We start from the raw sequence: 23,698 nt of genomic DNA on the forward strand, positions 1-23,698 counted from the left end.
GTTCAGAAGGTGCAACAATCACCAAAGCGCTAGGGGCAATATTTTCTGCATAGACTGCAAATCAAAGCGGCTGTCACGTGTGTACACCCCTGGCCGCTGTAAAAGTGAGGCTCTACAGGGTTTTACTGCTCCCAAGTTCACATGCAAATGAGCAATAAAACAAGAAGTGTGTTACTGGCTGGATCACCAGGTAAAAAATAGAGAAAAAAAAAAAAGCTAAAATAAACTTTAAAAATCAGACATGCTTTCCAGCATGTCTGATTGCTCCAACCCTTCAATCCGTGAAAACTATATATTGTATGCTTTGGGACATTTCAAAAAACCAATTACTATACAATGTTTCTACTGCCAAAAAAAAAAAAAAAAAATCATAGGCTTGCCTGTGTCTCCAACAAACACGTCTTTATTAACCACTTAAGGACCAGCCTCGTTTTGGAATTTAGGTGTTTACATGTTTAAAACAGTTTTTTTTTGCTAGAAAATGACTTAGAACCCCCAAACGTTATATATTGGGTTTTTTCTAACACCCTAGAGAATAAAACGGCAGTCATTGCAATACTTTTTCTCAACATATTTGCGCAGTGTTCTTACAAGAGCACTTTTTTGAATAAAAAAAAATAAGACAACAGCAAAGTTAGTCCAATTTTTCTTATATTGTGAAAGTTAATGTTACGCCAAGTAAATTGATACCCAACAGGTCACGCTTCAAAATTGCACCCGCTTGTGGAATGGCATCAAACGTTTACCCTCAAAAATCTCCATAGGCAACATTTTAAAATTCTACAGGTAGAATTATTACTTTCGCTCTACCGATACCTCACATGTGTGGTTTGACCACTGTTTTCATATGCGAGCTCATCGGGACAGATCGCTTTAAAAAAAAAAATTATATATATATATATATATATATATATATATATATATATATATATATATATATATATATATATATATATATATATATATATATATATATATATATATATATATAAAATGTTTTTCTTATTTATTTTAATTAATTTTTTGCACCATTTTTTTTAAAAAACTGGATCACTTTTATTCCTATTACAAGGAATGTAAACATCCCTTGTAAAAGAAAAAAGCACGACAGGTCCTCTTAAATATGAGATCTGGGGTCAAAAAGATATTTACACTAAAACGCAATAAAAAAAAAAGGCCCTTTTAGAGCTATGGGCAGAAGTGGCGTTTTTATGTTGGTTCCGCCCAGCAATGGTATGGAGACCGGTGGGGGCCATCTTCCCCTCACTTGTCTGGCAGATCCTCTTAAATATGAGATCTGGGGTCAAAAAGTCCTCAGATCTCATATTTGGACTAAAATGCAATAAAAAAAAAATAAAAAAAAATTGTCATTTGAAAAAATGATATTGAAAAAAAAAATGTGTCTTTAAGATCTATGGGCGAAAGTGATGTTTTGACATCGCTTCTGCCCGGCTACGGTATGGAGACGGGTGGGGGCCATTTAGCCTTACTCGTCTCCATACCCAGGCACCGAGAGGACCCGATTGCCTCCGCTGCTGCCGACGGCTTCGGTAAGAGCGGAGGACGCAGGTGAGCGGCGGCGGGGGGGGGGGGGGGGGGGGCGAATCCGCTGCAGAGCTCACCATTATCGTAAACACGACCGGCTCCTGAAAAGATGTATATCTCGGGTGTGGCAACAGCTGCTGCCGTTACCGAGAAATCCCTCTTGAAAGTGCCGACGTATATGCACAGGAGACGGTCGGAAAGTGTTTAACAGCAGATAAAGCAGATCACTTTATTATATCAGAAAGAGGGAGAGAAGGCAATTATCTAACAAAACAGTCCAACAGTTTCTCCCGAGACCTGGCATTGGGTAGTCCAAACACCACCTAGTTATTATCTAATGACCACACCTTTATAAAAGCAAGTGATGCAACAGGTATTGCAAGCTTTTGGTGGGGGTGAATTAAACCGTGATGAAGCTCTCTTCCTGTGTTTTTTTTTCCTTCACAACATATAGAGCTAACTTTACTTTTCTATGTTCATCTATGGCTGAACTAATGAAAGCTAAGAAAATAGGTATTGCAACAACTGTCCATCTTTGATCACATTATCATTCAAATCAGGATTAGAGGTCGACCGATATATCGGTCGGCCGATATATCGGCCGATATTTGGCCGTTTTTAAGAAATCGGCATCGGCCGATTATTGTGCATACCACGCCGATTTGCGGGTAACACTATACCCGGCCGCCTGCAGTACAGACCTGTGTCCCCGCTGCAGCAGCATGTACAATTGATCCTCCATCCTTCACCCGTGCGGCTGGCCACTATAGGGTGGAAGGAGAAAGTTTCACTGGCACTGCACTGCCCCGCCCCTCCCTTCCCCAGGCAGTAGCAGAGGAACATCATTAACATATCACAAGCCTCCGCAAGAGATCGTAGCCAGCACTAGCTAAGATCCTCTTCCTTCCCTGCGGAGGCGGAGCCTGTTTCTATCTCACTGTGATTGGCTGGTCAGCTCAGCAGGGCTAGGTGCATGCTATTGGGTCACGTGCATACAGATAGATGCCAGCTTGTATGCACGGCGAGTCAAAAAAATGGAGTATGCTACTGTATAAATTAATATCCTTTTAAAGTGAAACCTGCCATTTAGAAAATGGATGATCCTCCTCCACAGTCACCTCTATATACCACCCCTCTACATTCACCTCTCAGTACCCCCCTCCACAGTCACCTTTCTGTACCCCCCCCTCCACAGTCACCTTTCTGTACCCCCCCCTCCACAGTCACCTTTCTGTACCCCCCCTCCACAGTCACCTTTCTGTACCCCCCCTCCACAGTCACCTTTCTGTACCCCCCCTCCACAGTCACCTTTCTGTACCCCCCCTCCACAGTCGCCTCTCTGTACCCCCCCTCCACAGTCGCCTCTCTGTACCCCCCCTCCACAGTCGCCTCTCAGTACCCCCCTCCACAGTCGCCTCTCTGTACCCCCCCTCCACAGTCGCCTCTCAGTACCCCCCCTCCACAGTCGCCTCTCTGTACCCCCCTCCACAGTCGCCTCTCTGTACCCCCCCTCCACAGTCGCCTCTCTGTACCCCCCTCCACAGTCGCCTCTCTGTACCCCCCTCCACAGTCGCCTCTCTGTACCCCCCCTCCTCCACAGTCGCCTCTCTGTACCCCCCCTCCTCCACAGTCGCCTCTGTACCCCCCTCCTCCACAGTCGCCTCTGTACCCCCCTCCTCCACAGTCGCCTCTCTGTACCCCCCTCCTCCACAGTCGCCTCTCTGTACCCCCCCTCCTCCACAGTCGCCTCTCTGTACCCCCCCTCCACAGTCGCCTCTCAGTACCCCCCCTCCACAGTCGCCTCTCTGTACCCCCCTCCACAGTCGCCTCTCTGTACCCCCCTCCACAGTCGCCTCTCTGTACCCCCCCTCCACAGTCGCCTCTCTGTACCCCCCCTCCACAGTCGCCTCTCTGTACCCCCCCTCCACAGTCGCCTCTCTGTACCCCCCCTCCACAGTCGCCTCTCTGTACCCCCCCTCCACAGTCGCCTCTCTGTACCCCCCCTCCACAGTCGCCTCTCTGTACCCCCCCTCCTCCACAGTCGCCTCTCTGTACCCCCCCTCCTCCACAGTCGCCTCTCTGTACCCCCCTCCTCCACAGTCGCCTCTCTGTACCCCCCTCCTCCACAGTCGCCTCTCTGTACCCCCCCTCCTCCACAGTCGCCTCTCTGTACCCCCCCTCCTCCACAGTCGCCTCTCTGTACCCCCCCTCCTCCACAGTCGCCTCTCTGTACCCCCCCTCCACAGTCGCCTCTCTGTACCCTCCCTCCACAGTCGCCTCTCTGTACCCCCCCTCCTCCACAGTCGCCTCTCTGTACCCCCCCTCCTCCACAGTCGCCTCTGTACCCCCCCCTCCTCCACAGTCGCCTCTCTGTACCCCCTCCTCCACAGTCGCCTCTCTGTACCTCCCCTCCTCCACAGTCGCCTCTCTGTACCCCCCCTCCTCCACAGTCGCCTCTCTGTACCCCCCCTCCTCCACAGCAGCCTCTCTGTACCCCCCCACCTCCACAGCAGCCTCTCTGTACCCCCCCACCTCCACAGCCGCCTCTCTGTATCCCCACCTCCTCCACAGCCGCCTAAACTGTTAGATTTAATGAAGGAAAAATAAAAAAAAATCGGCCACAAAAATCGGCATCATATATCGGCCATCGGCCGCCCCGATTTCTAAATATCGGCATCGGCCAGAGAAAAACCCATATCGGTCGACCTCTAATCAGGATGTCAAATCAGGTATTAGCAGTACCCGCTGTGCCTACCACTGAAAAGGCAATAAATGGCACATACTTCAATCTGCTGGCACAATTTGTGTGAGATATAACAAGTATTTCTAGTGGCTGAAAATGCCCATTATATCTTCCCCACAGGAAATCTCTAAAAATCCTTTCAACCAATGTTTGTATCAGACACACAAATTACACAGATCATAAAGCCTTATTACAACCTTCTAAGAATATGCAATGCTAAAAAATTTAATAACTTCAGACTGCTCATAATCTATATGTATAATTACCTCAAATGAGGCAGAACAGTAAGTGCAGCCCAACAGTGTGACACTTCACAGGCATCCAGGTCAGGTGACAGATGAATCAGAGACAGTATGTAGTCCAGCACTGCAGATCCCCTACTCTGACCACCTTTCAACTTTGAACTAAGAAAAAAAAACAAGACATGGCACATAAGAACAGTTAACATTATCACACGAGAAATTATTAAAGTGTTACTAAACCCAGGAGCCTGCATTCACTATATCTGGTCTCCCACAGAACACGGAAATGTAATTATGTTAGTAAATATAAACTGCTAAATACATTTTCTCATCAGCAGTATATAACAGTCTTGTGACTTCTATCAGTGTCCAGCCAAGCACCGGTTAAAGCTTGTAGGAGGAGATTTCTGACTGTCCTATAAGGCTGCAGCCAGAACTCCTGACCCTCTGTCTGGACAGTGCCAGTTGGCCGTGTGCTGATCACATGCATCCTCCCAAGAAAAAAAAAACTCTCTCTAGCAATACACACTGAACTTAGCATGTGCAGCCTGACTCCATAGGGGACAGTGGAAGGAGGATTAGAAAAAACAGGCTTGAACAGGCTTTTTACACAATGCAGATGATTAACCCCTTAGGTTCAACAGGGAGTATAACCAGTATGCTTTACTGCATATACAGACTGATTTTACTGTTGTGGGTTTAGTAACACTTTAAGTACTACTTGTATTTTCATTTGGCCCCAGTCATATTAACTGGACTAAATAATCTCTCACATATCAGAAAAATGTGTGCACTATAAAATAAAATAGCGTTAACCACTTCAATAAACTTTCACCCCCTGCCTGCACAAGCCAATTTTAAGCTCTCAGTGCTTTCACACTTTGAAGGACAATTGCGCCGTCATGCAACACTGTATAGCCCATATGAATTTTTTTTGAGAAACAGAGCTTTCTTTTGGCGGTATTTAATCACCTCTGGGATTTTTTTTTTTTCCTAAACAAATACAAAACAAGTTTTTTTAGTTTCTGTTACAACATTTTGCAAATAAGTAATTTTTCTCCTTCACTGATGGGCGCTGATGAGGCTGCACTGATAGGCATGATTGCCACTGATGGGGCTGCACTGATAATCAATGCCCCGATTAGCTGTGTAAATGTCTCCTGTCAGACTTGCATGTTACTGGCTCTATTCTTCTCGCACTGCGACAGTGCATGAGGAAGGGAATGCTGATAACTGACAAGTTTGTTTACATGTGATCAGCTGTGATTGGACACAGCTTATCATGTGTTAAGGGGCTGCTGTGATTGGCCCTTTATTGTGATCTTTGTCTGAAGGACACAGTGATCTTATAAAATGCCCCATGGGGCACTGTTCTGAGAGGATGTCCATAAACACCCTCCCAAAATCAGAGAGCTGCGCTGTAGCGGTCTTTCAGCTATAGCATGAGTCTGAAGTGGTTAAAAAAACCCTGGTGGTGAAATATATTCTTTTTAAGGGCAATGTGATTTCTTATTGCAGGAGGAAAATAAAGAAAAGGTTTCCCTTCATTACATTTTTAGCAATTTCAACAAATTATTTTACCAGTTAGATTTTTCCACAAATACAAGGGGATATTTTTCAAATGCCATAGAACCAACTGTTGGGGGTTCAGCTTTTTCCAAAATGAGCTTAGTTAAAATTGCCAGGGCCTCGCTCCTAGCGGAGGGGTTCTTGTCTGTAAAACACAGCAGGGTATACTGCAGGAAGCTTGGAAGAAAATGCTGAAAAATAAAATAAAATGTAATTAATATATGATGAGATGTTTAAATTTAACAGAAACGTGGACTTAGAATAACTGCATTCATTCAGGAAGATCTTTGCAATGCTAACAAGTTAATAATAGGACAGGACCACATTGAATTGTTTTAGGCTTTTTCTTAACATAAAAATTTGAATTAATTTTTTTCCTTTTAGATTCAAGAGAAGCTCCAGTCTCTCCCCCCCCCCCCCCCCCAAAAAAAAAAACACATCAACAGTTACAAATACTGTAGCTGCTGACTTTTCATATAAGGACACTTACCTGTCCCAGAATCCAGAGCTGTCCCCTCGCCCGAGAGGATTCCTCAATCGGCTAAGGGTGCAGGTAACCAGCATTTTGACTAAGGGAAACCATCAGTAAAGCCTTGCCGTTTGACAGCCGGCTTCCCACTGCACATACGCAGGCCATTCTGCGCTTTGTGAATGGTCCTGCAGTCTTCTGGGACCTGGGATCCCAGAAGGCTGTGGGGGAAAGGAGGGGGGTGAACTCCTGCTTGGATTGTCACGGCAATCTGACTAGAAGTGGGGGAACGGGTACCTGTCAAAAAAAAAAAAAATGGGCCGGGAGGAGGATCCTTTAAACTTACAGGATCTCTTTGCTGTGGGGATGAAAAGCAGACAGAAGAGGGTGGATTAGGTGAACTGCTGAAACTTTTCCATAGCTGGTGGCATCACTTACAGAGATTTACATTTTATACTTTACTATTTACTTTCATAACTAATACAAAAATAGTGCAGAGTGATAATGCCTATTTTCTAAAGCAATTAGGTACTTGCCTGCTCAAACTTCTCCATTTTGAATAGCCCTTCTGAGAAGTCCATCAGTGATCTTCTTGAAAATCCACTCTCAAAAACCTTACAAAAAACGTGCATTTGTTTAACATGTACACAAACGACCTTTACAAAATATTACTACTAAAAAAATCTGGTAATTTTTGTCAACCATTCAGTCCCATTCTTTCAATCAAAATGCAAAGATTAGAAAAAAGCAACACGCAAACTACATTCAGCTATGCCTTTTATCAGTTCCACCGCACTCAGGTAATAAAACCTGGCCATGAAAAGTGCTAACATCAGACAGACTGAATCCTAGTTTTAAATTACATTTGAAACAGTTCATTTACATTATGTCACACCACAATGCAATAATATCACTTAACATAGCTAATAAAATTAGTTTAATTACACCTGGCTACATTAAGACCCCTTTCACACCAAGGGCATTTTGCAGGCGCTATAAGCGTTAGAAATAGTGCCTGAAATCCGCCCTAAAACAGCTGCACCATTGTCTGTAGTGTGAAACTCCCGAGGGCTTTCAGGATATCTGTGCAAGCTGTTCCTAGCATAGAGAAAAATATTTTACAACAGTCTGATACCTGCTTAACCATTGAAAGCTGCTCATTCACTTTCTATGAGTTTCATCTTTAATGTATTCATCATTTTTCACGTGTGCCATGGAGAGTAAACACATCTTGAATGCAGAATATAAATTACCTTATTTACTGTCTCTTTAATCTCTGACACTGGCAAAGATGCATTCTCATTGAGAAGTAAGGTAGAGACAATACTGAGAAGTCTGTGACAACAAGATGATGAAGTGTTGGGAACTTGTAACAATTTTGTCAATGTCTAGGAAAAAACAAAAAGAGATTAAAAGAGATTTTGTGATGTTTTGAGAAGGGTAACGGTTAGAATGAGACAAATTAACTTACCTTAGACACCTGTTCTGGATGAGGAATCTTTGACCCTTGACCATACTCCACTAGGATAGAATAAGCTTCTAGTAATCTTTCTATCTGATCTGAGCATTGTGTACCCTGATTAGCATCTGTTTTACCTGAAAGCTCCAGCAGAGATTGCTAAAAAAAAATGACAAACAAATCAAGAAAAACATTTGTGAATTTACATATTTTTTTTTTTTTTTTTTTTATAATTAGGTCTACCCCAACTTCCCTCCCCAGGTTCCTTTTCCTCTGTGCCCAAGCCACTTACAATTCCTATTCAAAATTACCTTAGTTTTAAAAAGAAAAAGAACACAATGAACATAAAAATAACCCCAATTGAGAGTTATACAATAATAATCCAATCACACAGACAGCTTGTCATGTCACAGTTGAAACTGAATCAAACTCATGCGTTTTATAAATTTGTACAAACAGCCCATTTGAATACCTTATTTTACATGTTTATTATATGATTCCTCATTCCGCTCCATAACTGATGGAAATTAACAATTTTCTAGCTACAAAAACAGTTCTAACAAATGCTAACTACATAGCCCTACTGTACGGTGTCACTCCCATATATCCAAAAACACATTGGGGGAGATTTACTAAAACTGGTGCGCTTAGAATCTGGTTCAGCTGTGCATAGTAGCCAATCAGCTTTTAACTTCAGCTTGTTCAGTTAGGCTTTGACGATAAAACCTGGAAGCGGATTGGTCTCTGTGCAGAGTCGTACCAGATTTTGCACTCTCTCGCTTTAGTAAATCAGCCCCACGGTTTCAATATCAAACATAATTTCAGTTTCAAATATTTTCTTTCCATTAAACATATTTTACATTCTTGGACATATACTCCTCTAATAATGTTATTTAAGCAAGCCTAGTTGTTTCATAAATGAACTAGAACTTTCAGAAGGGGAGGAGGAGAGAGGCGGCCCTGCCGACTGCATCTGTCATGCGACAGAGGAAAAAGATGGCAGGTCATGTGACCACGAATCTGTGTTCTGTAAAAAAGGTATGTAGCTGCATTTTTTTATAAAGCACAGTCACGGGGGGGGACATTAGACTCATCAACCAAGAGGATAATGTAAATTGTACCCCAATTTGAGCAGCAGAAGAGAAGGGGAGGGGAGGGGAGGGGGCAGTCATGGTCACAGAACTCACAGACAGAAGGGGGGGGGGATGAGGACAGAGGAGACAGAGAGCAGGGCTGCAGATGAAGGAGGCATGTAAACTGACCATGTTGTCAGGGTTCAGCAGCCATTATATACCGTGGTTAGTTTACAGGGAGGAGGGCAAAACCAGGCAGGATCAGCCAGTTTTTTTAGGTGATACAAGGGGCCAAATGATACAACACAAGCACTGTGCTGTATTACATGCTTTAAATGAACAGGATCTTTATTTAATTTTTTTGGGTTAACAAACGCTTTAAAGGAATTATTTTCTGACAGAGACATGTGGGCTGCCACTGCCACTTCACATTCTGCAAATGCTAGTTTTCTAACTGCCATGCGTGCATCAATATTTTGTGTCCTTTAACTGTAACATACATGTAAATATGAATATCTGACTCAAAGCTGTGCATTAGAGCGGTGGTCATCAACCCTGTCCTCAGGACCCACTAACAGGCCAGGTTTTAGGTATTGCCTTGGGGAGATGCAGACTAGAGTACTGCAATCACTGAGCAGCAAATGATATCACCTGTGATGCATTTCAGTTATCTTACAAACCTGGCCTGTTAGTGGGCCCTGAGGACAGGGTTGACGATCACTGCATTAGAGGACATGGCTTGTTGCATTTGTAGCCACAATTTTTACATATAAGCTTTCAACTGTGAATTGTGATAGGCTATATACAGATATCATTTGATTGGAATGCAAACTTAGTGGTTTCTTTATAAAGGGTTGAATGTGAGGAGAGCAGGAAATTAGTGATCAGAAGTCTTTAAAGCTGAAGTCTAGGTATGTGAATTTTTTAATAGTTACATTGGTACAGTTTTGACCAAAGTAAGTACGTATGTGCCCTACCCGTTTTATCCCCGTGGAATCTGGAAATCACTGTAGTAGGCACCGCTACTATGGATTATTTCCCCTAACTTCTGGGTCCCGTGCAGAATGGCTCAGTGCAGGCACCATTCAAGGAACATTTTGCATTTTCTCAATGAATGCAAAGCATTCTCTGATTGGATAGGGTGAGGACGTCATGATCTCTACCTTGATCAGAGAACACTTTGTAGGCACTGAGGAAAATACAAAGTAGTCCCTGAATAGCACTTGTGCTGTGCAACCGACCTTTTGTTTTCTCAATACAGCAGGGCAGCTGCTTGATATGGGGCTCCGAAGCTAGTGGAGATCACTGTAGTAGTAGTGTTGTCTACTACATGTAAAATTGGCATACCAAAACTTCAGCTTTAACATAACCCTGATGGTATGAAAAGTTATGCTTGTAATGGATAATATACTTAACTTTACGAATGCCCATTTATGAAACATTGCCTATTTACTGCTCCCAAGATACTAAGTAAAGGTTAGATGGGATTAATACCTTCACAGCACACAGTGTTCTTTCCCACCGGCTTATTTGTCTTACAGTAGCTTAAAAGCTAACAGGAAAAATCCCAACATACAATAGAGGAGCAGGTATTTCACATACTTGGAAATGTGGACTACTTGTAGGAGTCAGGGAACAGCGAAGAGGTGCAATTTCAACAAACAGGCCTCCGGAATGTTAAGTATATTGCTTATTAATTTCGAGTATGAGTCAATATACAAAATGACCCTGTGAGAACAGTCATTTTAAATAATTGAAAGGATTTCCTTGTAAGTAATTAGTGGGAGCTTTTGACAACCCTGAAGGTGCTATTATTCTGCCACACCCCAAAAACAGCACAACAAAGAGATTGTTGTCTTCACATATACAACCATACCTGAATATTACTAAAAAGTGGTTCCATGTGTTCGCCATTAATGTAAGAAGTAGCAGACTCCACAAAATGTTTCAGTGTCTCGCCTACTAAAGTCCAGGGCAACTGTTCTTCAGTTTCTGTCACTGGTCCAACTTTCTGTAAAACCAGTTGCAAAACCTGCCAAACAGAAACTATTTAAGCTATATGAAAGTAAGCATGTAATTTTTACAATTAACAAGCCATGAAGCAGCAAAAAAAAACAAAACCCAAAGACAAATGTGTACCATTGTACTGAGAGAAAACATACATACGTTTTACAGTTAAAAAAAACAAACAACATGATCCTTTTTACTTACAAAGCTCTACAAAATTAAAGATATTATGGCTGGTACACAGTAGGGATTGATCGATATTGTTTTTTCGGTGCCGATACGATACCGATATTTTGGCTACCTCTCCTGCCAATATTTTGTACATTTAAAACAAAAAAATACATTTTACATTGTCATTTAAATTTTTTGATTTTTATCACTGTTATTGCTGTCACAAGGAATGTAAACATCCCTTGTGACAGTAACAATCAATGACAGGTACTCTTTATGGAGAGGGCGGGGGTCTATAAGACCCCCAAAACCCCTCCTCTGCACTTCAAAGTATTCAAAACGTCAAGATCTGCATTATTGAATACTTTCTTTTTTTTTTAAATGGTGCCTTTAAGATGCCAGTAATCCGTAAAGTGATGTCATGACATTGCTTCCAGATTACTAGATCCGAGACGCGAACAAAGAATCAACTTTGTTTGGGTCTTTGGCCAGGTTGCTTGGGCCTCCCAGTGGGGCAGGAGAGCCTGAGCGAGCGTCAGGAGGTGGTGGTGGGGTGGGTGGTCCCCTGTCGCTGCTTATAATAACAGCGAGCGGCTGCTGAGCCGCATCGGTTGTTATTACAATAAAGCTGACCGTCCGCTCTAAAGAACGGAACCAGGGTGATGCATTCATCACCTTGGTAAAACCCATTGAAGCAATATCGGTATTATCGGTCAGTTTTTCAACAGATACCGATACTTCTAAAAAAGCGAACATCGGCTGCACCAATAATCGGTCGATTCCTAGTACACAGTATAAGAAAACTGGGTGAACGATCATCCGTTTTTCTATATTTAATAGCCAGTTGGAATCGAAGAAGGACATAATGTACAAATACTGCCGTACGACAAAGGCTTTTTTTTTCCGTTGTTTATTGTTTCTGATCATGAGCAGTCTTTTGTATCCGATTTCTCTCATATGGAAAAAAAAAATCGGACGAAAACAGTACACATCAAATGAAAATTGTAAGTTCTGTTCACGTAGGAGAAAATTTTTGGAGTTTGTCCAAATTGAATTTGCAAAGTGAGAATCAGATGTTGAAAGTTGTGTACACACTATTCAAAAATGGAAAAAAAAGTGCTTCGTACAGAATTTTTCTTCAGATTTTCTCATAGTGTGTACACCACTTAAGTTGTACTTGTGCATTAAGTTGTAAGTGTGCATTTATAAAAAAAAAAAAAAAAAAAGAAAAAAAAATAATAAAGATGATCACCCAGTTTGCAACATTTATATGCTATCTAAACAGAAAAAATTGTTCTTTTGGCCTACCTGTTATATGTCACCTTCGTGTGACAAATATATGTTACAATGGTTAAATAGCAGTTATTTTATGCTTGTGTCTTGCATGCACAGAATGTATTCATACATTGCATCTAATAATACATAGTTCATTACCTTTTTGGCACATGAGTGAAACATATGTCTGACCCCCTTGCACATCTCAAATAGCAGCTGCCCCAAACCTTCCACCTTCTGGGGATGTTCATTAAGGTCCAGGAACATGAAGTTCAACAGTCCACCTAAATCAGGAACCTTAGACCAGAGTAACAAATAGTTTTACAAATTTTGTTGGCAAAAGGAACGCAAAGATAAGAATTTTGTGTTTACTTAACATAAAAAAAGGCCTATACAAGTTACATATGACTGTTTTTAAAATCAAATTAAGGCACATAAATGATTAATGATGCATTGTGGTTATTTTAAAATTGTTTAAACAGAGCATTTGAAAAAAAACAAAAACATTTTTAATACTTACCATTATCTTGGAGCGCTAGAGGCACTCTGTGCCCCTGTGGCTCAAATGGGAAAAAGTAATGCACCTGGAAAGAAAGTGATCAGCAAGGAGATGTAGGAATCGGACAACCCCAGAAAATGTCAGATTCTAAAGACCTCTAGCTATTCAACAGAGTGATTGGAATCAATAGAGGCAACAAGGGTTTCACCAAGCTGTATATGTATAAATATAATAGTATATCTTTACCAAGTTCTATATATGGGGGTATTTGCCAGACAAACCTGTGGCTATATGACAGCATTATTAATTTATAAACCTGTAGGAGAGTGTTATTTCTGCATTTTAACCACTTGCTGACCATAATACATACTTATAACATTGCGCTTTGCAAGTGGTTTACCGGATAATGGCTGAAGATATCAGCCATAAACCCGGTATTGTTTTTTCTCAGCCGTTGGCTGGTTTACTCTAAAAAGCATTTCAATAGGCTCATGTGCCGCTGGAACACTTTCAGAAACAGTGGGAGGGAACATCACTCCCACCCACGGGGACAGGGGACCCCACCCTGCCGTGTCTTCTAAGCTTGCCGGCTTGCCCCAGAAACAATTCTATGGTGTGGCTGGTTGGTCACAGCGCCAATAAAAGACTAGATTGCCTCTATGGCCTTGGAGGACTGGAGCAATGTTGTGACAGGGTGGAAGTAAACAATTATTTTTTTTGATCTTTTGTGTTTAAAGCTTAAAGAGGTTATCCTAATTTCTATTACAAGGGATGCTTGCATTCTTTGTAACAGGAATAAAAGTGATCAAAAAAAAAAAAAAAAAAATATGTAAAAAGGGACAATGTAAAAAAAAATATAAAAAAATTATATAAATAAGAAAAATAAAAAAAATAAAAATAAAAAATGAAACTGCCCACATCCCTCCATGCTCGTGCACAGAAGCTAACCTATGTATGCAAGTAGCGCCCGCATATGTAAACAGTGTTTGCATGTGAAGTATCGTCACGAACGTTAGAGCAAGAGCAATATTTCTAATGCTAAACCTCCTCTGTAACTCTAAACAGGTAACCTGTAAAGGCATTTAAAGCGTGACATGTTAGGTATATATTTAGTCGGCGTAACATCTTTCATATTACACAAAAAATTAGGGTAAATATTGTTTTTTTTAAAATTATTATTCATTAAAAAAAAAAATCTTTAAAAAAAAAAATTGCAAAGATCGCCATTTTATTCCCTAGGGTCTTGCTAAAATAAAAAAATAAAAAGTATAATGTTTGGGGGTTATAAGTAATTTTCTAGCAAAAAACACTGATTTAAACTTATAAACAAAAAGTGCCAGAAAAGGCCTGGTCTTCAGAAATTAAGAATGCAAAAATCTTTGTATGACCGATTGTCTACAGGCTGATAATTTAGAGGATTTTAAAACACCAAAAGTAAACAAAAAAAGAGACATGCGACTTCAGATGTTTTGAGTGAATTGTATGGCATTAAGGTAATTGTTGTTTTTCTGTTCTGCGCCTGGAACAGTAGTAGATATCTTAAAAGAACACAATAAGCCTGTGCATATAACAATCATTTGTACTGATAATATCATTCAAAAAATGTATGTGGAGAAATATTTAGCCCGAAGCTGGTAAAACCTTTTGACATCTCTCAATTCTATCAGTTGCCCTTAATAATTTTACATCTTCAAACGATCACAGTTTGGTTTACCAGATTTTCTTTTTTCTGAAAAAACACCCTGTAAAATGATCAACCTACAAAACTTCCATATCTGTCAGAGTGGAACTTGTTAACCTGTTTTCCGCTATACATTTTGCATTAGAAATAAACCCAACATAGAATATGATAATGAGAGAAAGCAACACTACTTTGGCTGTGCGGCTCCTGGAGGAGAGTGACTAGTCACAGGTGACTTACCTTCCTCATTAGGAATGCAAAACTCTCTGCAGCAAAATTTCGGATGTGTTCTTTGTGATGGGCAAGCAGAGTGCTGTATAAACTGCAGTATAAAAAAATGAATTCAGGATGATTGCTTTCTGCAAGGTAACATTTATTAGACAATTATATATTCCTGTATATGTAAAAAAAGAAAACTAACATCAATTACCTTTATACCATATTAGAATCCTTGGCAGCTTTAACAATAAATGCCTAGATCAAATTTTTGTTTTAACGAGATAGTTTCATCTCTTCTTTGAGAGTAATATGTACGTGCTTCCTTTTGCTTCTGGGGGACTTGCCACTGGAGGGCACATATATTGGTCTTTCTCCAGTAACAAGTGTATAAAACTCAGTTTCATTGTGGGCCGCATAAGCCCTAAAAGGGCCAGTTGTATCTGTAAGACTATGTATGCAGAGTTCAGGAGTGTGTAACATACAGCTCCGGAGTACACCAAGTGCAATGTGCAAGGTTTAGGGGTGCGCTAAGCTCAGAGTTCAAGAGGGCGCTAAGCACAGAGCGCAGCGTTCAAGTGTGCAGGGTTTAGCTCTTTCACAGGCTGTCCACATCTAACCTCCACTCCCCCTCCTTGGCTCAGATCTCTGCACCAATCTCCCCACTCAGTCCCGATCCATTCCTTTGACCCACCCCCCCCCCCCCCCCAAAAAACAAAAAGCTCTCTCATATCTCACCTACCCCAGCCAGGCTCTAGTACATCCTGGCAGAGTAGGCTGCTCCAACTCTCTCTCTCTCATCTTGGGAGATCATTGGTCGGCATCTGTCCCCGCCCTGAGTGCTTACAGGGCAGACAGGGATTTGTGAGAGCCACGAGCAACTGAGAGGAAAGCTGTTCTTATAAAAAAACAGAAGGCTTCTGTGTTTACAAGTGACAGAAGTGAGCAGGGAGTCAAGGGTGAGAGCTGGAGGTGGTGGAACGGAGTTCAATGTGTGTGCATCCTGTCCCCAGCATATAAGCATTAACGCTGCATTGTTGAGTTCCCAAGCTTAGGTGTCTCACCCTTGTCCTGTCCCCAAAATATGTGATAACCCTACAATGTCCATTCCTCAGCCCATGTGCATTATCTCCTTAGCATTTAGTCCCCAGGAATATATGTTAACCCGTAAGCATCCAGCTCTTTTCCCCTGCACATACTATCTTCTGCCATACCCTCTGGACATCTCTCCTGCACATACTGCCTGCAGTCATTCAATTTGCATTATTTTCCAGCATATGTTGCTTCCTAAGATAATTCTTCAGCACTGTTTGCTATATCCCAAACACTTTCCATTCTGGAACAGGTACACTTTTTCACACTTAAAATACAATACGTAAAAAGAAAAAAAAAATAAGAAAACAAGGAAGGAAGACACACAAAAATTGCATCTTTCTAGGCACCTGTATATGGTAGGCATGTCCTTCACCATCATCCTCCAAAGGTACTTGTACAGATAAGACAAGGATGTAAAGGCCCATTCTATCAATTGAGTGTCCTTCGTGTCCAATAATGAAGAGATAGCTTTAAAAAAATCTTGAAAGTGTGGATAAAAGTCACCCTGCAGATCTCGAGCCAGCTGGACCACCAGACTGTATGGGAAAAAACACAAGTGTTACTGTACCATAACAGAAAAAAGTTAGAGATTCTCTATTCTGCATATTGTAATATACTCAGTACAGCTGGGTCATTATACAGTTAAGACGCAAACTATGCTAAGAGTTAAAATAAATGTAAAATAATAAAATTAACCATGATTTAGCCCCTGCGTGGGCGATTCCTATGCTTACTTATTTTTATAAAAAATTAAATGTAAAATAAATAGAGGTAACTAAAGGAGTACTGCTACAGGTGTCTGTCTATTGAGACTAACAGTACATATAGTTACTGTATATTACACTAATTATAAAACTACTTTATGATAAATGCACCGATGATCAATGCTTGAAAAAGATATATTAAAAAAAAAAACTTTGGCTCCTGGTGTATGTATCTATCTAGATTAGAAACATTTCTGTTCATATTATAATATCATACAATAAATAGGAAAACTATTTTCTTATGATTTGGCTCTGCTTCCTTGTGGGGAGATTCTGAGTGGCTAGCCTGAAATTCATAAAAGAACTAGCCCTCCGCAATATCTATTCTCCAGCTAGATGCCTCCTGGGGGACTTTGGGGAAGAGGATATATCTAGTTCCAACAAAAACCCTACTAAGGATAGTCTTTTTTTTTTTTTATGCGGAAAATGCAGTGGCACTAAGATGGAAGGACCAGGTCCCTCCATCTCTTTAATGTTGGGTGGAACTAATTAACAGAGCATTGCCAATGTACAAACTTACATATACTGCTAGGGGTTGCCCCAAAAAGGTTTGACGAAATATGGGCTGGCTGGATTAGCTTGTTTTCTGGGGACAAAGAGATGTAGTATGTATGGGGGTGGCATAATAATCCAAGTATGCAACTGGACAGTATGGAGTTCACTGTACATGGGAGCAGCACTGAGTTTTCTTTTCTTTTGTTTTTTTGAGTACTCACAGAATGGTGGAGTGCATTATTTTCAAAAATGTTTATACTTAGTTTATTTTGTTTTTGCTTTACAATTCCATTGATAACCAAACAGATGTGAATGATTTTTATTTCAGACAGTTTTATTGATAAGATGCTGTAGGCTTAGAGCATGATGCATATATTTTGATCATTTGCAACTTGGATAAGGATGTTTGTTTATCACTATTATTCTTGTACAACATGTGTTATAGAAATTGTATTCATCATTTTTTTTTTTTTTGAACGATGAATAAAATAAAAAAATAAAAAAGGAACAAGATTTAGGGTCCTTTCACACGGGGCGGATCAATTCTGATCCGCCCCGTGGATATCCGTTTGCTCACTCCGTCGATCCCCGCTGAGCAGGAAGATGACAGGTCTGTCTCTGCACACTGCGCAGGGACAGACCTGTCACAGCCGCTGCTCTCCCCTATGGGAGATCGGATGACGACGGACCGCAGTGCCCGTCGTCACCCGATCCGATGACGGATGGAAAAATAGCTTTTTCCTCCGTCACACTTTTTGGATCGGAGCGGGTCGGATGTCAGCGGACATGTCACCGCTGACATCCGACGCTCCATAGAGCTCTATGGAGCACCCGTTCAGGTCCGCCTGAAAAACTGACAGGCGGGCCTGAACGTGACGTCAGTGTGAAAGGGGCCTTAGGCTCTATTCACACATGGGTGTTTTGGGATCAAGGCAGAATTGCTGCGATTCTACCCCCAATCTCAAAATGCACTCCGATCACAAAACGCAAGTTCGGCAATTTGCATCGCATGAAGCTTGTCGCCCAAAAAGAACAAGCTTCTTTTGGGCGACAACTTCAGGCGATATTTGCCAGCTGACAATCGAGGAAAAACCACACTATGCTTTAGGTGTCACTGAAATTAATTGCACCTGAATCTGCATTTTGCGATTGTAGTGCGTTTTGAGATCGTGGCCAGAATCACAATGATTCTGCCATGATCCCAAAATGACCAGGTTGGGAATAGAGCCTAAAGTGAATGTAAAGGCCATTTTTTTTTATTTACCTTAATGTACCCTGGGCCCGAGGTGGACTGTGTGTCAACAGACGCACACAGTGTAGCTCAGAATAGAGCCTGCACGAGTACCCCCTAGCTAGCGGCTTGTTGGAGGGGTTCTCGGAAGGCAGGATATGCCAGGAGCACCAGGTGGAGGGCCAAAAGAGGAGGATCGGGGTTACTCTGTGCAAAAAACATTGCACAGAGCAAGAAATATAACATGTATGTTTGTTATTTTTTGTAAAAAAAAAATCCTTTACAGTTACTCTCCTCCGAGTCTTCCCTGTGCAGCTCAGCCTCTGCTCCAAAATCTTCCCTGCCAGATATTAGTAAGGAGATTTTGAACTAGACCAGGACAAGCAAAGAACGAACTCTTCACAGAATGAATGGAGTTTATAGAGCATATCTATGAAAGGATCGAATCCCAACTAATTATTGTGCAGTACCAAGCCACAGCAAATTTCAGCACAGCAAGGAACATGAGAGTATGAGACTTGTCGGGTGTTTGAGTACACTAGAGAGCTCAATACGTATAACTTTGCTAATAGTAGCGTTCGTCTAAGCTGATCACATCCTTGCATATCTGTTCAACATTGTCCTGGTTAGCAGTAAAAACCCCACTTTATCCAAAACTAAGAACAAATGTTTTAGATGAGCATACTATATAATATTATATATACACACACACCTAAAAACGAATGCATCTCATGCATACAGCTAGAAAATGTACCTTCCAGACAAAAATTAACCCATACATATTATATCTAAAAAGAAAATTAGAGCATTGTCTACACCAGGGTCTACACAAAAAAAACAAAGCCATTTTGTATTTTAAATAAAACTAAAATAATTATTTCATCTACACATTGGGGTTGATTTACTAAAACTATATTGTGCAAAATCTTGTGCAGCTGTGCATGGGAGCCAATCAGCTTCTAACGTCAGTTTGTTCAATTAAGCTTTGACAAAAAAAAAAATGGGAGCCGGTGGTTTCTGAGTTGCACCAGATGTTACACTCTCCAGTTTTAGCTTTTACAAGAGAAGACAGTTATTTTCATGTGTTATATTACAGCAGGAATTGCATACATACTCAAGCAGAGGTTGGTAGGCAAGGCTGTTCTTTATGTGTAAGTGGGTCTTCAGGCTTTGGACTATGGTATTCTGATTATAAACCAGCAGATGGAATGACTGGCACTTATTGGACAATTCTCGGTAGAATGTTACTGAAAAAAATAAAAAAACAGCCATCCTTCCATCATTACATTCTAATTACTAACAAACAGTCTAACGGATCCAGGATCCTAGGTACAGTACACAATAATGCTATACGTTTATTTGCATTCCACACTTAAAGTATGAAGAGTTTAGCACAGTATTACAGTCCAATGACCTTGAATACCAACACACTGATAAATACTTAGGGGGGTTACAGAAAGGTGTCCAGATGTCAGGCATGGACACAAGGTATGTACCCCCTCAAAAATAAAATATCTGAAGTTCATTTACGATTTTATTTTAAAGTGAACTTCTCACTATAGGGTCACATTTACCCAATAGTCCACTTGTAAAACTGTTAATACATTTACCTTTTTTGGGGCGCATTTATTAAAACGCCACAGCATTTCTGTTCCCAAGTCGCTGCAAGTATTGAACCATTGGATTAGTTAGTACTTACTCCCCACCTGCTCTGTAGAGATATATTAGCCGATGGAAGCAACCATATCAGCTGGCGGGATAGGAAATGTTTAGACCATTTTCAGTGACTAGGAACCAGAGAAACTGCAGATTTATAAGACACAGGCTGCCAGAAAGTTAGGTATTCCTTTTACACACATGACCTATTGGGTAAAACACAACCTCTGGTGACAGAGTTACTTTAAAGCTAAAGTGCGGGAAGATTTAAAGAAAACACCAATTAATGCAGTTATGCATTCATTAATGGATAATGAAGTGTATTTTTAAAAATGTAGTTCCAAAACATCTGGGGTGCCAAGGTTTGCCATCACTGGCCTAGAACCTCAACATGGTAATAAACAAATCCCCCCACCGTGTCTTACTTTGTTACACGCGTACTTGTACCTACAGTTTTCCCAGTTACCTTAACGTCAGGCTCTAGCTGTACTTTGACATCTCTTTTTGTAAACCCAATAAAATCTTTTGAACAAAAAGATGCATAACAACCATCAACTGAGTCACTAAAGGCTCATAAAATACACATGCAGGTTTTATTAAGGTAATTACACAGAAGTAGATATCCATACTTCCTTAACATCCCATTTCTTGCACCATACACAGCTCATAGATCAGGTCATGGTTACATTTCTCCTGTGAATGAACATATCAACTACTAATTGGCAATATACATGTTGCAAAATTAAATGCAAAATTATATACATCAATTACATGCACATGAGTAACTCTAACCTCACAAAAAGACACTTTCAACATCTCAGGTTTATTTATCTATACTTTATGTTAGTCAATCTAGTTAAACAGGCATGACCTAATGGAAGACATGACCTCTAGCAACACTCAGGGCAGATATAAAAAAAAAAAGTATGCAGTCTCTTAAAAATAATTAACTGTATTTCTACAAAGAACTAGCACAACTAAGTTGAATTTGTTTTGATTTCAGCCTCTCCATCCATAGGAGCACTGGGAGCCAATCAGGCTTGACTTCACACACATGTGCTGACTGGGAACAAGCATTCAAGAGAAAAGGATGACTGTCAGGGTGCTGCTGCTTCAGGCTCGGTTCACACAGGGGCGACTGCGATCCGACTTCAGGTCGCCCCTAGTCGCCTCAGGTCGGACAACATTTAAAAATCAATGTAAGTGAATGAGAGCCATCTCAATGCATGCTACTGAAGTCGCCTCCGACTTCAAAAGAAGTTCCTGTACTACTTCAATCCGACTTGTAGGCGACTTGTACCCATTGATTTCAATGGAGGTCGCCTCCAAGTCGGATCTCTGTCTATACGGAGGAGACTTTGACAGAATTATTAGCTCTGAAGGGGGAACTCCACGCCAAATTTCTGAAAAAAAATTGGTATGGGTTCCCCCTCCGAGAGCATACCAGGCCCTTAGGTCTGGTATGGATTCCAAGGGGAACCCCCTACGCCGAAAAAACGGCGTGGGGGTCCCCCCCAGATCCACACCATACCCTTATCCGAGCACGCCACCTGGCCGGCCAGGAAAGGGGGTGGGGACGAGCGGGCGCCCCCCCCCCCCCCCCCGAGCCGTACCAGGCCGCGTGCCCTCAACATGGGGGGGTGCCTTGGGGGAGGGGGGGCGTGCAGCCCCCCCACCCCAAAGCACCTTGTCCCCATGTTGATGAGGACAAGGGCCTCTTCCCGACAACCCTGGCCGTTGGTTGTCGGGGTCTGCGGGCGGGGGGCTTATCGGAATCTGGGAGCCCCCTTTAATAAGGGGGCCCCCGGATACCGGCCCCCCACCCTATGTGAATGAGTATGGGGTACAATGTACCCCTACCCAACCCTGGTCAGTTTAGGTAGCAGGACACGCATGATCACCTTTTAATTCCCTCCCTTTGAAAGTACTACCACTCTATACTAGCAACGCCTTCACAAGCGCAGGAGAAATTCTTTGTTTATTTTTTCTGATCACCTCTACATGCCCTAATAACTTGGCTGTCTTTTGCCGCTTCCCTAGTTATAAGGTTTTTAGAAGAACAGCAAGCAAGATTCTTTCCTTTCTTTCACCTGCCCCTCTAATGCATATGTAAGGAGAAAAAAAGGATGGGCTTTAACGTCCCTATACCACACATATGCATCGATAGACAGCCAAGTTTTCCCTGCTGAGCGCATGCTCACTACATACTCCCAGCACACTGACTGAGCTGTCATAGACAGCTCTCAGTCTCCCATGATCAGGAGCTGACAGGACGGATTCCCCACTATGCGACAGCCACACTCCCCAGGCGTACAGACCCCCTTAGTGAAATGCCAATGCTGGTTGGGAAGGAGTTAAGGCAAATTATTTGTTTTTCTGCTGAGGAGGGCATGAAATGAGGTAGATCCTCCTCCAACCACTTTGCCTGTGAATTAGACAATTCCTCAGAACTAGAGTTGCATCGATAACGAATATTCTTGCAAACGCTCTGATGCCCAGATCTAATGCAATTTGAGCACATACAAAATGAATGGCCTCAAATCACACTGCAAATAATTGCGATTTGAACAGAAATGCGGTGCGATTCCTCTCCGAATCTCATACTGTTTCCACCACCACTCCTGTGTGAACCCAGGCTTCTCATAGCGACTACAGCTTGGGTTCACACAGGAGTGGTGCGTGAATCTGCATTTGATTCAGACAGGAATCGCACCGCAATCCTGTTCAAATCACATGTGATTCTTTGCAGTTCGATTTGAGCCCATTCATTTTGTATGGGCTCAAATTGCACCGCAAAGGTATCAGTACTTGGCATCAGTGCGTACTTAAGCACAAGTATTGGTACTCGTCAATAAAAATAAAAAAATTACATCGGTGCAACCCCACTCAGAACCTTCAGCGAGTAGGGGTAGTTATTACACCTCCTCATCTTTACAATATGCTGTATTCCTGGGTAATTTAAAAGGACTGTGCTGTGTAGGATTTACAGTGGTTGTAAGTGCTCCTCATCATACACAGAGATTTGCTTAACTGTTGAAAAAGCTACCGTATATACTCGAGTATAAGCCGAGATTTTCAGCCTCTTTTTTGAGGCTGAAAGTGCCCCCCTCGGCTTATACTCGAGTCATCGCTGTCTGCCCGCTCGATCAGCGTGTCGAGCAGACAGACAGCGGCCATTCTATAATTCAAAAGCCGCGCCTCCGGCTCCGCCTTCGCCTGTGATAGGCGGAACACTGAATTTCCCAGCAGCCTGTGTTCCGCCTATCACGGACATCGTATCATCCTCGTACTACGGACGAGGATGATACGATGTCCGTGATAGGCGGAACACAGGCTGCTGGGAAATTCAGTGTTCCGCCTATCACAGGCGAAGGCGGAGGCGCGGCTTTTGAATTTTACAATGGCCGCCGAGGCGCCGACGAAGAGGGCACGGGACGGAGGCAAGGCAAGGCACGGCACGGGACGGGACGGGACGGAGACAAGGAGGCAAGGCACGGGACGGAGGCTC

At 42.0% G+C, this 23,698-nt stretch overlaps 1 protein-coding gene across 1 annotated transcript in view; it reads right to left on the reverse strand.

The window, feature by feature from the left end:
• UTP20 (UTP20 small subunit processome component) overlaps positions 1–23,698 on the reverse strand; it is a 134,727-nt gene that overhangs the window by 103,934 nt on the left and 7,095 nt on the right. Inside the window, exons 4-13 of the mRNA XM_077472259.1 lie at positions 19,649–19,781; positions 16,392–16,580; positions 14,974–15,055; positions 12,713–12,850; positions 10,977–11,132; positions 8,040–8,186; positions 7,822–7,956; positions 7,105–7,182; positions 6,112–6,290; positions 4,555–4,692 (exon numbers count right to left, since the gene is read on the reverse strand). Of these exons, the coding sequence (XP_077328385.1) occupies positions 4,555–4,692; positions 6,112–6,290; positions 7,105–7,182; positions 7,822–7,956; positions 8,040–8,186; positions 10,977–11,132; positions 12,713–12,850; positions 14,974–15,055; positions 16,392–16,580; positions 19,649–19,781 (1,375 nt within the window). The remainder of the gene's footprint in view (positions 1–4,554; positions 4,693–6,111; positions 6,291–7,104; positions 7,183–7,821; positions 7,957–8,039; positions 8,187–10,976; positions 11,133–12,712; positions 12,851–14,973; positions 15,056–16,391; positions 16,581–19,648; positions 19,782–23,698) is intronic.

This window comes from Lithobates pipiens, unplaced genomic scaffold, assembly GCF_037356315.1.
Source record: "Lithobates pipiens isolate NorthernLeopardFrog02 unplaced genomic scaffold, aLitPip1_a1.2 Scaffold_8, whole genome shotgun sequence".
In the NCBI taxonomy this organism is placed as follows: domain Eukaryota; kingdom Metazoa; phylum Chordata; class Amphibia; order Anura; family Ranidae; genus Lithobates; species Lithobates pipiens.